We start from the raw sequence: 15,197 nt of genomic DNA on the forward strand, positions 1-15,197 counted from the left end.
TGCAAATGAGCAGAAAGTCCCAAAGAGACCTTCTGATGGAATTGATTATTCTGCTTTTCCTTGAGCCCAGGGAGCTACTGGGGACAGAATGACACCTGCTGGAAACAGGGACTGTATGTGTTTGAGACAACAGGAAGTAGTGACCAGCCAGAAGCCAGTCCTGGTCTGGTTACAAATCTGGTTATAAAAGAAAGCAGCTGCAAAGAAATTTGCATGTCCAATAGGTTTCACTATTAAAGTTTACACAACGTGGAGTAATCAGCCAAGCTGGCTGGCTACCCAGATCACATGATTATGTAGAAACATGAAACTTGACTATGTGCTCGAGCAAGTTTTACTTCTCCCTAGTGTAGGGTGTTTGCCAGAAGCCTGCACTCTCGGAAATCAGACTCAAGTGACTGGGACCCTTGAGATCAAAGGCTTACCATGCTTCTCCCTAGGAGGGCCAGGGACTGCTGACGTGACCACTGACTCTTATTCGTGGCTCTTATAATTAACAAAAAGAATGGACAAGCTTAATAAAATAACTGTCCCTGCCAGTCAGAAGTTGAGGTAAGATTTTCCCCAATCCAATACTTCTTCTTCTGCTGCTGCTTCTTCTCCTTTTTTTTTTAAATGCTCTTACTGTGTGTGAGAAATCCTGAAATCCTGGAATACTTTGCTAGTTGTAAGGCAATGGGTGGCAATTGCTATAGGGAAGCAGACTGAGTTTTTAAAGAAATATGTAGGAACAAGTGGGCTTATTCTAGCTGCCTTTTACCTTTGAAAGATTAAGGTAGAAAATTCTGGAGAAACAGTAAAAAAGAAAAAAAAAGCCAATGGCTGAGATTCTACTAAAGGTCAGCTTTCAGAATCTGAATACAACAAACTAGCCTAAGAAAGGGTTTGTCTAATCTGAAACCTTAACCATTTCATTGTGGATTAATATTGAATGTTTAATGTTAAGGAATGTTATAACCATGTATGTTCATTGTAGTTGCACTATCTCTTATTTATTTTGTGGGTGTATATCACAAGTGCTTGGGGACATGAGATCTGTTTTTCCAGTGTACTTACGTCAGTATAATAATGATCTATAAAAAGCCACTTAGAAAGAAAAACCCACAAGTGGCCCAAGGAGTAAGAATCAAAAAACTCCTCTGAGCTATGGAAAAGACAATGTCCCAAATTTTGATTTTGAAGATCTTTTTTTCTCATTGTAACAGTATCATAGTTTTTGAAGATTAGAACTTTTTTTAAAATGTTTTATTTATTTATTCATGAGAGTCAGAGAGAGAGAGAGAGAGAGAGAGAGGCAGAGGCAGAGGGAGAAGCAGGCTCCCCGCCTAGCAGGGACCCCGATGCGGGACTCAATCCCAGGACCCTGGGATCATGACCTGAGCCGAAGGCAGACGCTTAACCATCTGAGCCACCCAGGCGCCCCTTGAAGATTAGAACTTTTAAATGTTCAATGAGTGTTTTATATTCCAGCTACCATTTAAACTTCAGTTTTTCATGGGTGATGTGACACATGTAGCAAGTACGTTTTCGCAAACAATAAGGAGTCAGAGAATTAGAGATTTTGAGGCAAAATGTAAGAGAAATTAGTCTGGAATTGGCGGCGAGACTGCCCTTCACAGTGAGAATATGGATCTCACACCTGGTAGGTGCTTGGTAAATGGTGGTTTGAAATGAACTGCTGATCTGGCACGGGTAGGCTCTGTTGGCTTGGTCAGCCATTTCAAGGGCACGTTGGTGAGTGCTGTGGTATGACCTGCACTGACAGGGGACAAGAAGGTACCTCAGTCTTTCCCTTGGTCTGGAGTCACTACACCCTCATGGGAGGGGGGCAGGTGAATCAATGAAAGTAGTAAGTGACTGAATGAGTATAAGAAAAGAATTGGAGTAGCCAGGAAAGATTTCATGGAGAAGATACTTCAAGAGCTAGGTTTGAGAGGTGGGTGAGACAAAAGTAGTGTGAGAATTGGAGGAAAAGCAATGAGCCGGGAGGAAGGAAATAGAGAAACTGACACTTGGGGCTGGCCTTGAGCACAGTTCATTGGTGGGATGATGAAAGTGTTCTGTCCAGCAGGGACTATGGAGTAGGGTATATGGGACCAGAAGGTCCTGATAAGGTAGGATGTGTAGGGTGGGGCCAGCTCACAAAGGATGGTGAGGGCTCTACACATGGGGGGTTAGAGAATGGTTTACAGGGTTAGAGATGTCACGGGTGACAGGATGGACTAGAGGGGCAGGGAGCTGGGGGCAGGGATACTCTGTAATGGGGGCAGTCCAGGAACCCAAGCATCTGGCGTTATGGGCCTGGACTTGGGACACAACAGTGAGAAGGGAAAGGAAAGGAGCAGTAGGAAAGACATGCCAAAGCAACTAAGAAGGCATGGATATTACAGCTTCCCTCAAATGAGCAAGAGGGTTTCACAAAGTCCTTTCCAAACATTCCATAACCTGGAGCTATAGGAAGTCTTAGAACCCCTTTTAGGAAATCCATATGGGAATTTAAATAAAGAAAGGCAATAGAACCTGAATCACTTTATGATCCCCCCCACAACCCCCTCGGGATCAAGTCCAGCTTAATCACAGAGTGGTCAATAGGCAAGATGCAACCATAGATTATAGGGTAGGAAACCAAAATTATATTGTGGATAATCATACCCTACACTCATCTGCTTAGGCAGAAGTAACTTTTTTTTTTCCACTTGGTTACTCAGTTGTCTTTACAGAATTGGCTTCTTTTGGTAAAATATGCACTGTTGATGTGGAACTTTTCAAAGAAATGAAATTGTAAACACAATGGACTTGAAGCACCATCTTAAATCTTTTCTGTAATTAGATGGGATGATGAGGAATAAGGAAATGAAGTCCTTGATCCCTGTGGTTTGCATCCTCTGTCCTGACTAGTTAGCACCAGTTCAGAAGGTTGCCTAACTGCAATTATTTGGCACCAGGTGACAGTAGAAGTGAAGAGCTGTGTTTATATTCTTAGGTTTATCAAAGTTTATATGAGGATTTGCATAAATTCTTAGCCACAAAAATAGAGAAATAGTGAGTGTCCATCAAGGGCACTTCATGATCTTGGCACATTAACAATTATTAGCTTAAAAATGGTAGTCATTAGGGCGCCTGGCTGGCTCAGTTGGTTAAGCGACTGCCTTCGGCTCAGGTGATGATCCTGGAGTCCCGGGATCGAGTCCCGCATCGGGCTCCCTGCTCAGCGGGGAGTCTGCTTCTCCCTCTGACCCTCTTCCCTCTTGTGCTCTCTCTCTCTCTCTCATTCTTGCTCTCTCAAATAAATAAATAAATAAAATCTTGAAAAAAAATAATTAAAAAAATGGTAGTCATTATTATCATTGTTATTCTTTCTTATAAATTCCATAGGTGCGCAATTGATATCATAAACATTAATCCTTGATAAAGTTTATGTTCATTTCAGTTCTTCTTTTTAGTTCTTTTGGTTGTGTTTTTCGTGGATTGTGACACCTGTGGCATTTAGCTTTGCAAGGACTGTAGACATGATAAACACCCCTCCTCTGCCTTATTCTAAGTGGCTAATACAACTGTTGAGCAGAGCAGAGCCCTGTTTTGGGTGTCTGGGTCTCACCAATAGGACTCTCACTTGGAGATCTAATTTCACAGGTTCTGGGACGTGACTTATCATCTCAGGTCTTGGAATCCTCAATTGGAATTTCCAGTTACTTGATTTTTCAAGTTCAATTCTTCAGAGACAAATTCACTGGGGTGTCTGGCTGGCTCAAGTGGTAGAGCATGTGACTCTTGATCTCAGGGTACTGAGTTTGAGCCCCACGTTTGGGTGTAGAAATCACTTAAAAAAAAAAAAGAAACAAATTCACCTTCTTTTCACCTTCTGCCACTAGCTCCTTCTCTGATATTCCCTGTTTCCATCAATGGTATCATCATCAGTCCTAACTTTGGTTCACCCCTGCCTGCACCTCCATTCACCTCCCATGCCCTGTAGTCTATCTTTTATGATGCTTCCATATATTCTATATATGGCTTTCCTATCACATCATCCTAGATAGGTCTTCCTCTCCCTTGTGTCCCCCATCCACAAAATGAGGAGTTTGGACCAGACAGTTTCCAAAGTCCTCTTAGCTCTGATGCTGTGTGATCCTTCAGGCATGGAGACCATTCTCTGACCCCACTGTTTAGAGATGGGCAGCTTTCAAAGATTTTTATTCCAAGGCCCTCAGGAAATATTTCCTGATTGAATCACCAGTCTGAAAGCTGTCCATGCCTAGACAGTGGGGTCAGAGAACACAGCTAGACAGCAGCCAAGGAGGTCACCTAGACGTCCGGTTGCTGTGATGTATTCAGAAGGACAATGCAGTTGGAGCCCAAAAGGTTGAATTTTAATTGCCAGTTATTAGCTATGGGTCCTGAGGAAGTCACTCAACTTCTGTAAGCTTGTTTCCTCAACGGTCAAATAAAACTAGAGATGCCTTCCTCATAGGCTCATTATGAAGACCAAGTAAGACAACATGGGCTAAAGGGCCCAGAATGACATCTGCTTCATGGTCAGTGTAACAAGTAAATAAAAAGGAAACACAATAACCAGTAGTTCAACCCACACATCATGAATGACCATTTGGTGTCTCTCTTCCTACTCATGGTAATGGATCCAACCCCCTTTAACTGGAGGGGTAAGCAGAGCAGGAAGCTGCCCAGGGGCTCATGGTGGAGCAGCTCTTGAATATATATGTGTTTGGGAGCATTTCTCCTCTCATTCTTTATAAGCTTAGGGCAAAGGCCAGTGGTAAAGTGGGAGGGTGAAAAGAAAGCATAGCATCTACTGGTAGAGATAAGACAGACTTCCCAGGAAGTACTTCTCTTCACATTGCCCACCTGCATTATGTCAGCTGAGAATCTGCTCACCTGGGACATCCCGTGTCACACCAATGGACGGAATCCTCAGACAAGACCTCTTTCTCCTTTGGGCAAGCTGACTGGAGCCACATTACTAGAATTTGCTTAGTGTTTGTAGCTTTCGGGACCATCAGCTAAGAAAACTCAAGGCACTTTTCCTCACCTACTCTGGGCATGGTTCTGCCGGGAAAACCCTAAACCAGAGTCCACATATCCAAGGCACCCTCTCTCCAGGATCCAGTGGTTGTTTGCATGCTATAGCTGAACAACCCCCTTCTTTTCATGCAACTGGCCTCCCAGTGGGCTGCGATACACTTAATTAGGTTTTCAAGAACCGAACCACAATGACATTGCAGCCAGGCCTCCTACATCAGTGGACTGGAGGAGTCTGGGCTGGTATCAGATGCTTCAGGGCACTCGTTTACAGATAGTCTCTTGATTTTCCCCCATAGGTGACTAACCTTGTCTGTTCAGTAGAGAATTTACTCTTTGGTTCATTTTCAAAGAGGATCTTACTATTGCCCTCATGCAGTAGCAACAAGGAATCTATGCTTGTCAAAGAATATGAATAAGAAAAATTGAATGGGGGCACCTGGGTGGATTAGTCGGTTAGTCGTCTGCCTTCAGCTCAGGTCATGATCCCAGGGTCCTGGGATCGAGTCCCGCATCGGGCTCCCTGCTCAGTGGGAAGCCTGCTTCTCCCTCTCCCTCTGTTTGCCGCTCCCCCTGCTTGTGTGCTCTCCCTCTCTCTGTCTGTCAAATCAATCAATAAATAATCTTTAAAAAAAGAAGAAAAATTGAATGACAGCTTGCTGCAGGGAAACTGAGAGCTCTCAGAGGCTTTTTAGTAACCCCTTAGAAGCATCCTTCTGCTGCCCTCCCCGAAGGCATGGCCGCATCATTTAGATCAGTGCTTCTCCACCAGGGGCACTTTTGCCCTCCAGGGGACAACTGATTGTCACCATTGGGGGGGGTGCTACTGGCACTGAGGAGGTAGACTCCAGGGGTGCTGCTAAACATCCTGCATTTACAGAGCAGTGCTCACAGTGAAGAACTACCTGCCCCAAAATGTCACTAGTGCAGCTGTTGAGAAACAGATTCAGACTAAGTAAATGCGTCCTGTCTGGCACTGGAAGTGCTTCTTCATTTCTCTGTTCTTACGGAGTTGGTATGCAGTCAACGTTTAGAATATGTCATAGATATCTTTGCAATTGATCGGCCTCTGCTCACTGGGCTGATTTTCCTCTGTCTAGGATGGTTTGGATGAGGGGTTGCCAAGGAGAAGGGCCAGAGGTGTTTGGGCCTATATTTCAATGAGTTGTTGTTTTAAAAAAAGAAAAAATTAGTGTCAAACGAAACTTGATTCCACAACCTATGTGAACCATTGGGGTATATGTTGTTCTCTCCTAGGCAGAGAAATAAAAGCAGGAAAGATCTCCAGACATAAGGTCATCTTGGAATAGTCTCTGTTTCTACCTCTGTAAGCAAACTGGGTAAACCATGAGTGGAAATCCTTAGAGTTGGGATAAAAAGCAAATTAAGTGATAATATAGCTCTTAGGCAGTCCAAGGGCTTATGAAGCTGATCCTATAGCCAAACTCTGAACAGAGGTGGATATGCTGTGCTGGTCCTAGAGCAGAATGTGTTGTCCTGAGGTCCATGTGTAGAGCGTTATGGGATAAAATATCAAGGGGTGGAGGGGAGATGATCTGTACCTGTCTGCCCTTTAACCATCTTCTCAGTCACATGTGAAGATCCTGCAGCAGAGTCTGTGTGGCTCGGATCGGAATAACTCTGCCATCCCCTGGGGTAGTTTGTGCTGTTGCTGCAGTAGTCACCCTTTCTTGCCTGGTCTCTCCCTGGGGCCATGGGTGTATATTTTGTGAAACTGATGGATGGGTGTTGAGGAGGAAACTTTTTCTTAAGAGTTTATGCCCGCTCTATTGTAAAGTAATCCTATATCCAGCTTCCCACGACTCTTTAAGTTCATGTCACTCTTATGCAGAGGTGAACAGTTTGCCTGATTCTCTTATGCTATTGGAAACGGTGAGAGGATATGTATTCGGGGGGCTGCTGTATGCGGTACTGTCAGATGCTCAAGCCTCCTGGGTGACCCTAGATCCTGCTTCCAAGCCAAAGGGGCGACAGTGCTCTTGCCCCCTGTAGATGTGACCTTGCCAAGGAAACCATCTGAGTCGGCTTACCCAGACTCTGTCTCTGTAGGATAGTGGTCAGAGGGGCTGCCACTGTTTGCCTGTCAGACACATTGTGTCGTTGGCTTTGTGATTCCCATCTGCCAGCCCCCTCTTAAATCTCACTGACCTAGGGTCATTCTGCTTCTTTCAGGTGATCTTGTGTCTATTAGCTCAGGGTCGTTGATGTCTAAGCCTCAGGGACATCTTTAGTTTTCTCATTGCACACACTTGCTGGACTTCCTGGGCCCCCAGGGACCAGCCCATGATCAGAGGTTCAGAGGATGGCACACCTGTTGCTCCAGAAATGGGCCCCACCTGCTGTGGGGTAGAATTCCAGCCCCCGTGTGAGTCTCGCCTCCAGATCAAGGGAGAGGTGAACCCTGAAGTGGGACCCTGGCTTGCAGGCTTCCGGGTCCCGGGGCCACAAGGCTCCCAGCACATTGTAGGGAAGTGGTTTTTGTGCCAAGCTCTGATGCTGGAGCATGCACAGCCAGTGCAAACCCTCTCTCGGGGAGTCATACCTCGGGTCCATCGCTTCTGCTGTGCGTGAACCTCCCAATTGGCTCGTGTGTTCTCATGCCCAGTTCTACACACATCCAGGAGCAGGCTAGTCTTCCTTCCCAACCTGTACCGTGTTCTCCAGCTGAGGACTGGCTGCTCCCATGGAGCTCCTCCTGCAAGTCCCTGCTCCTCTGGGGTGGACCCACATCCTCCTGCCGGTCCTGCCTCACCTCCCTTTTGAAAGGGCGTCCGCGGGCAGCTCCTCCTGCAGGCTTATTTTCGACTTGATGTGTTTACAATCCTTTAACAGCATTCTGGTCTCGACCCCCAAGCAGGCCATTTTCCCCAGGCCCGCATGGCTCTTTCGGTGCTCGCTTCAAAAGCCAGACAAGGAAGTGGCTTAAGGAGCATGTTGCTTCTCCTTGATGAGCCACACTTCTCTGGTGTGGCCACTTTCCTGAGAAAGGATCACATTACCCCAGGGGCGTCCTTATCTCCCAGCAAGCTAACTCTCGATTTTATCCCCGCCATGGAGGGAACGTGCAGCAGAGAGCCCTGAGCTCCTGAGATGGGTGGTCATGCAGCCACACAGGCCCCATGCTCCCAGAGCCCCCTGCCTGGTTTAACGCTTTGCTCTTGCAGTCCTATAAATCTTAATAATTTTGAACAAGGGGCCCTGCATTTTCAGTTTGCACTGGGCCCCAGAAATTATGTAGCTGGTGCTGGCCACAGGTTCCCTGAGCCTGCTCGCCCTGCTCTATGCAAGGACACAGACATCATCAGTGGGGAAGCTCCCACCAGGTCACAGAGGTTTCCTGGCAATGCTTTAGCTCCATTATTTTGGAGGCAAGAAAGCTGAGGCCCAGAGAGGGGAAGTTACTTAACCAAGCTCACACCAGCAGAGCCTGCTCCAGAGCCACATCTCCCCATTTGCCTGTGAGGAGAAGGGAGAGCCACCACCCACCCCCCTTTATTAACCCTGGCCAACAAAGCTTAGTCTAGCTTAGTCTGTATTCTGTATTTTCCCTGGGCATTTTTTTTTTTTAAACTAAAAGGCAACTAATTCGCTGGTGAGAAACCCCAGTGAAGCCCTGCAGAACCATGCCCGTCAGGATTTCAGGCTTTGACGTGTTTCCTGGTCCAGACTTGAATTCCATGCTGACCCAGGCACGTCTGGTATCTACAGATACATATTTTTCAAAGAACACTCCCACAGTAGTTTATGTCAGCTGAGAGCAAGCTGTAATTATAAAGAGAAGAGTTGGTTTTGCACATAGACTGAGCATAGAGGACCAGTGTGGCATAACTGAAGAAAGGTGTTTTTGCTGTACTGGAAAGAAGATGATCTTTGAAATCAGGCAGGCCTGGGTTTGAACGCTTCTCTGTACTTCCTAGCTCGTGGTCTTTGAGAAGGTCACTTAATCCCTTTTTGCCTCAGCTTTTCCATCTGGAAAGTAATATCCTATATTATAATAATATACAACATAATAGGGGTGTATTGTAGCAGTGAATGTGTTAGAGAGGAAGAGCTCAATGGATACTTCCTTCCCCCAAATCCCCAGATTGTGTCATTGGAGAGGCAACCACGTGGGATAAGGCAGTGTGTCTCAGAGTCCTGGTTCAAAATTAAACCTCACGAAGGGGAATAGGTTAAGGCATAAAGGCACTATCCGTACCCAATGCCCCTGCGGGCTGGAGGGCAGATTGCTGGGCTCCTGTCTCCCACACAGAAGTGGCTCAATCAACAGTTGTTGGGCTCAGAGAATGGAACACTGTCCAGGAAGAGCCTGGTGATAAGAAGGAGGGAAAGGTCAGAGGAGGGAAACCATACTTAAGCCAAGGGAGTTGGGGGTGGGGGGCTGTGGCTAAGGGTGCTCCCTGAAGGGTGGAGACCTGAGCTCAAAGGTGGAAAGAAGTGTCCTCCCCATCCAATTTGTTATTTTTGCAGTTGACTTTTTAACTTCACTGGGTTCAAAGTGTAAAAAGCCGCAGGTGGAAGAATAATCTCTTAAACACGTGAAGCGTCGTAATGTCCACAGTTGATCCCCGGCAGGAAGGAAACAGTCATTTTATTCTAGTGCAAACCACTGTGATAGAATAAAATACAAACATGAGAAATATACCTTCACAAAGAAAATGTCAAATGTAATACCAAATCCTTGGAAAACTGGGGCCTCAATGTCTATGTGACTATTTTGCCTTTTAAACAGTCTTTACAGACTTTCCAGGGTCAAAGTTCTTTTTTTTTTTTTTTAAACAATAGAAGGTCTTTTCATTTCCTATCCTCTCCACATTCAAAAATGATCACATTTGCAAACCAGTTACAGATGACTGGGCCTAATATACCTGATGAATGCTGAAAACAACCTCTTGACACGATTAAAACAAAAGCAATTTCGGCAAATACCTCCAAATAAAATGGGGGGAAATCTGCTTTTTTTAAAAGATTTTATTTATTTTTTCGACAGAGAGAGACACGGCGAGAGAGGGAACACAAGCAGGGGGAGTGGGAGAGGGAGAAGCGGGCTTCCGGCCAAGCAGGGAGCCTGATGTGGGGCTCGATCCCAGGACCCCGGGATCATGACCTGAGCTGAAGGCAGACGCTTAACGACTGAGCCACCCAGGTGCCCTGGAAATCTGCTTTGAAACTGCTAATGAGGGGCGCCTGGGTGGCTCAGTCGGTTAAGCATCTGCCTTCAGCTCAGGTCATGATCCCGGGGTCCTGGGATCGAGTCCTGCTGAGAAAGGAACCCACTTCTCCCTCTGCCTGCCGCTCCCCCTGCTTGTGTGCTCTCTCTCTCTGACAAATAAATCAATAAAATCTTTAAAAAAATAAAAAAAGAAAGAAACTGCTAATGACCATTTTACGAGTACGAGGTTTCCTTTTGGGGTGATGCAAACCTTCTTCAACTAGACAGCGATGGTGGTTGCGAGCATTGTGAATTTCCTGAAGGCTGCGAATTTTACATTATGTGTATTTTACTGCAATAAAAAAAATTGATAATGAAATTATTTTCCATGCTTACCATAAAATACTATATTTCGGGGACCCATGATCATATTTTTCTTTGACCAATTAGATATTGTTTCGAAGTGTTTTTTAATGTATTATTAATAAGCACTCTGGATGGTTTTTAAGAATGGCAATGCTTCTTTCCACTTCAATCCCTACACCTGATATTCCCCAATATCTCTTTTACTCAGATCTCAGTGAAATGAGCTTAATTGAGTCTAATTTCTTCAAGGTATTGGAAATACTGTCCCTCAAAATCATTCTTTATTCCCTGAAAATATCTTTGCTTTTAGCTATTGAAATGGATGCCCAGACAAGCGGATGACAATATATTATGCTACATAGACATAGGCAAGACTCGTTTTTTTTTTCCCCCATCAAGGTTAATCTTTAAAGGAACAAGCTCCAATTCTTAAAAACACATTCCTTCTCTAGCATCATGTAGGCTTAGGTTTTCGGCCTTTTCCTAAACGTGATTAGAATTACGTGTCACATCATCTTACAGATTTATTGTTTGGGAGTTACCACTCCCACATGGTAATTTTCATGCTGGTGGAGGAGAGACTGTGAACATAGCAAAATTTCTGCCGTGTGCGCCATGTTAGAACCAAGAGCATACCAAAGCTGAGCACGGTGACAGGATTAAATAACATGACCTCTGGGGACTCTTCCAAATAGATAGTCTGTCATCTGTGGATACAGGAGCCTCCTGGAACTTTTTTTGAGTTTTGCAATCTTCTTGTGTATCATTTTGGGGAAGAGATTTACCTTTACCCACGTGCCTCCCTGCTGCATGACTGGCTGAGTGCAGGAACCAGCAAGGCTGCCTCGGTGCTCTGAGGAAGAAAAGGGCTGCATCCCTGCAGGCCCCGCAGACCAGGAGGAAGAGCTGTGACAGATTCTACTGTCACACCAAGTGGCAAATCTTCTAAGAACTTTTTAAAACTAGTTTAGCATATTTTCCTTGCCATCTCATCAGGATGCCGTGTCCCACACCCAGCTGCCTCTGATAGGGTAAAGCGTGTCAGGATTTTTTTTTTTAAAGGATTCAGGGTATTAGTAGGATCATCCCTACTCCTGCCTGTGCCAGGTCAGCCCAGTTTGTGTCTGCTTATAACCCAGATCAGCAGTTCAGACACGCCGAAGACGACCACAAAATATTTGCAGATCTCAGTGGGAAAAAGAAAGAAAGAAATGGTAGAGTGTTTGGAGAAACTTGCAAGTTACTTTCTCCGGTTAATGGCTGGTTAAGAACCCTGACAGTGAGATGCTTACAGGTAGGGGCACGCGGTCCTCCACTCCAGGGCTCCTAGGTGGTTTTTCTGACTAGGGCGCTGAGAAGGGACTCATGGGCACATGGTGCTCTGGTGAGTCCAGCCACTCTGGCTCTCAACGTGGCCCAGACCCCAGAGGGCCCCCAACCACATTCCCGCCCTCCCCTCACCTGCCTGCACTACTCTCTCCCCCTTCTCCTACAATCTGTCCCTTCCTCTTTGTTCTCTGCCCCTCTCCAAAGACCGAAAAAGGCCCCCGGGAGCCCACACTCCCCTCTGGCTACAAGTCAGCTCTTGGGGACCAGCAGCGGGGCAGTAGTAGGGCACATGTGTCCCCAGTAAAAACTGCTTGGTTGGTAGAGGGATTGGTTGTGTTCTCTAGGGACAGAGAGACAGAAGTGCCCAAAGAGGCACGTGTTGAAGCCCGCCACATGCGTGCGTGAGGGGTCAGGCTGAAACAAGCCAGCACAGGTTATCCAGGGCTGGTTGGGAGCATGGGCTCTGGAGTCAAAAGCCCTGGTTTTGAATCCCAGCTGTCATTTACTAAGTGTAGGACCTGGGGCAAATTACTTTACTTCTCTGAGCAAATATTTTCTCATCTACAAAAACTGAGATCATCACAACCATGTGAATATACAATGTCTGTGTGAATACAGTACAGATCTAGACACTTAGAAGTAATTAAGATGATCCATCTTATGTCATGTGCTTATTTTTTCACCACAAGAAGCAATGAGGATAATAAAGGATCTACCTCACAGGGTTGTGAGGGCTAGCTGAGGTAATGCGTGCAAAGCACCAGGCCCATAATACATGCTCACTAAACGCTGGCTTCTCCTGCTGCTGCTGTTGATGATCCGAGTCTGACACCGGCCCTACTTCCTGGGCTTGCACTGTAACCAAGGCACAAAAATGTAGAACAGTCCCTGCCATGGAAAAGCTGAGCCTCTGGCAGGAGCCTCCAGCAGTGTGTGGAAAGGAAAAGAACAGGGTGTGATGGAAAGGACTGGGGGAATCTTTAGCTAATCAATCTTGGGGCAAAGGCAACATTTGTCTAGAACTTAGTTTCCTCACTTATAACAAGAGGGCATTGACCCAGGATATTCCTAAAGTCTCTCCCACTGCCAAATATCTGTGACTACCTTAATGACAGGCAAACCTAGGAGTCGGAGTTCCCAAGCTGTGTGGTCTGAGACAAGCATCATGATCTCTCTGGGCCTGGGGATCTGCATCTGGGACATGGGCGGGGGTGCTACCTCTGCCTTGGGAGGCTTCCTCCACCATGAAAGGGGCTGTCAAAACTTCCGTGCCATCTCCAGCGTGGACCCCTCGGCTGCTGCATTTGCAAATCTAAATATAGCAGCAATGATACCACAGGAAGGAGGGGCATGAGGACCCGGAGCCGGGACTAGAACCTGGAGCCGGGACTAGAAGAGGCTGTGGCGAGGCAGAGGAGGGGAGCCCCAATTTGACAGGCTCTGCCGCATGCAAATAGCAGAACAGTCACTAAAAAGAGGCATTCTGGTTCAAGATGATGGTTTGTAACCAGAGACTTCAGCTTTGAGACAGAAATTATCCAAAAGGAAGATATTTTGTGTGAATCAGAGAATCCCCCAGTCCTCTGAGTTCACATAAGTCAGGTTTTTGTCAAGTGATTTGGGAGCATAAGGGACCCCTTTCCTGCATTTCCAGAGGGAAGGATCTGTGTTCATTTTCATTAGCTCTGTCCTGCACGTGCCTTTCTCAGTGTGTATTCACAGAGTACTTGTGGACGAAAGAAAACAAATACAGGTCCCCATCTGTAAATTAAGATAAATAGTATTTTAAGATAATATTTTAAAAATCAAATTGTAGGACCAAAAAAAAAAGTTCATGACGAACAAGATGTTGACATTTTAATTGAAGACAGGACCAGTACTGCCGATTTATTTTGCCTCAGACCCCAGGACGGTCCACCTTGCAGTCGCCAGTTCTTCCTTCTGCCCAGCTGAGGCCCTAAAGGGCATCTTGATGTCATCCCTCTGGTATCCCCCTACCTCGGGCTGGGCTTTCCTACTGGTCTCCTGGCCACCAGTGTCCCCGCACTGAGGCCCTGCTCCATTCTCCCCGCCTAATCAGGGTGGGTTTTCACGGGTTTCCTGCTGCCTGTAACCCGACCTAACAAGGCCCTTGGCTCCCTGTCCCCAGCCTCTAGCCTCATCTTTGATCACACCCTTCTGCAACACCCCACACCCTGCTGCTCTCAGCGTCTCACCAGTCCCCAAACATGGCAGAAGGTCTCGAGTCTCAGCCTTTGCCCTTGCAGTTCCTGCCCCCAGCTGCTCTTCCTCACTCTTCTGCTTGGTGGATTTCTATTTTCCCAGCAGGGTCCAGCTCCCAGGACACTGCAGCTTAAGACCTCAAGTCAGCCAGGTCCTCAGAGCCCTCTGACCCGCCTCGTGCCCAGCAAAGAATACTTTCTAGTTTTACATGTGTGTATCATATGAATTTCTAGACATCCACGTGGATTCCTTCCATAAACCGAAGCGACAAAACTATTTTGAGTTTAGGAAAGAAAGTTTAAGCTACAGCATAGGAAAGATGTCCCATGAACCAAATCACAGTTCAAAAGTAGCTGTTAGCCCTGGAGATAAAACGACCAATCCGTAGTACTGTCGGAAGTACTAGAAATCCAGGGTAGACAGAAGTAAAATGCAGAGCTGCGGAAGACCTGAGCATCCCTGGAATCCAGTCTTCTCAGTTTACAAGAGAAAATGAGGCACTGAGTGGCAACAAGAATTGCTCAGATGGGCACAGCCAGGAAGCAGCAGAGATTAGAGTAGAATCGACCTCTCTGGACTCCGGTCCTAAGTGGCCTCCTTCCCGTGCCCGAGAAATTATCTGGAAGGGGGAAGGAGCCACTTAAGCTGGGCCTTGGATTGAGGGGATGGAATGAGAACAATTGTGGTTCATAGCAGTGGGTTAATTATGTCTAAAAATGTCTGTTGGGTCCAAATTGTGAAGGTCTTTGAATGCCAAGCAAATGAGTTTGCATTTCATCATGCGGGAAATGGGGAGACCTTGAAGACCCCTCATCCATGGGGTGGCACGATGACGAGGGGCAATGTAAGAAAATGCATTTGGCGGAGGGGAGACATGGAAGGAGGGAGACCAGAGGGGCGGCCACGGGCGTCGTCCATTGCCCGCAGGATCACAATGGCTGTGACCAGGAGCAGGCATGAGGAGACAGAGACAGGTAAGGTCATCTAGAGGTGAACTGACACAGCTGATGATGGGACACAGAGAGTCAGACCGAAAGAAAGGGTCCAAGAAAAGCCCAGAGGTTTCAAGCCT

General features: G+C 46.4%; 1 protein-coding gene across 6 annotated transcripts in view; it reads left to right on the forward strand.

Annotated features, from left to right (window-relative positions):
• Positions 1–328: 328 nt before the first annotated feature.
• Positions 329–15,197, forward strand: part of BLNK (B cell linker) — a 73,560-nt gene continuing 58,691 nt past the window's right edge. For all 6 annotated transcript variants that reach the window (XM_028098801.2, XM_028098803.2, XM_028098802.2 and 3 more), the window contains exon 1: positions 329–552. In XM_028098801.2, coding sequence (XP_027954602.1) covers positions 506–552 — 47 coding nt within the window. In that variant the 5' untranslated portion in view covers positions 329–505. The remainder of the gene's footprint in view (positions 553–15,197) is intronic.

Source organism: Eumetopias jubatus, unplaced genomic scaffold (genome assembly GCF_037043125.1).
Source record: "Eumetopias jubatus isolate StellerSeaLion01/CBP00866 unplaced genomic scaffold, mEumJub1_p1.0 scaffold_17, whole genome shotgun sequence".
NCBI classification, from domain to species: Eukaryota; Metazoa; Chordata; class Mammalia; order Carnivora; family Otariidae; genus Eumetopias; species Eumetopias jubatus.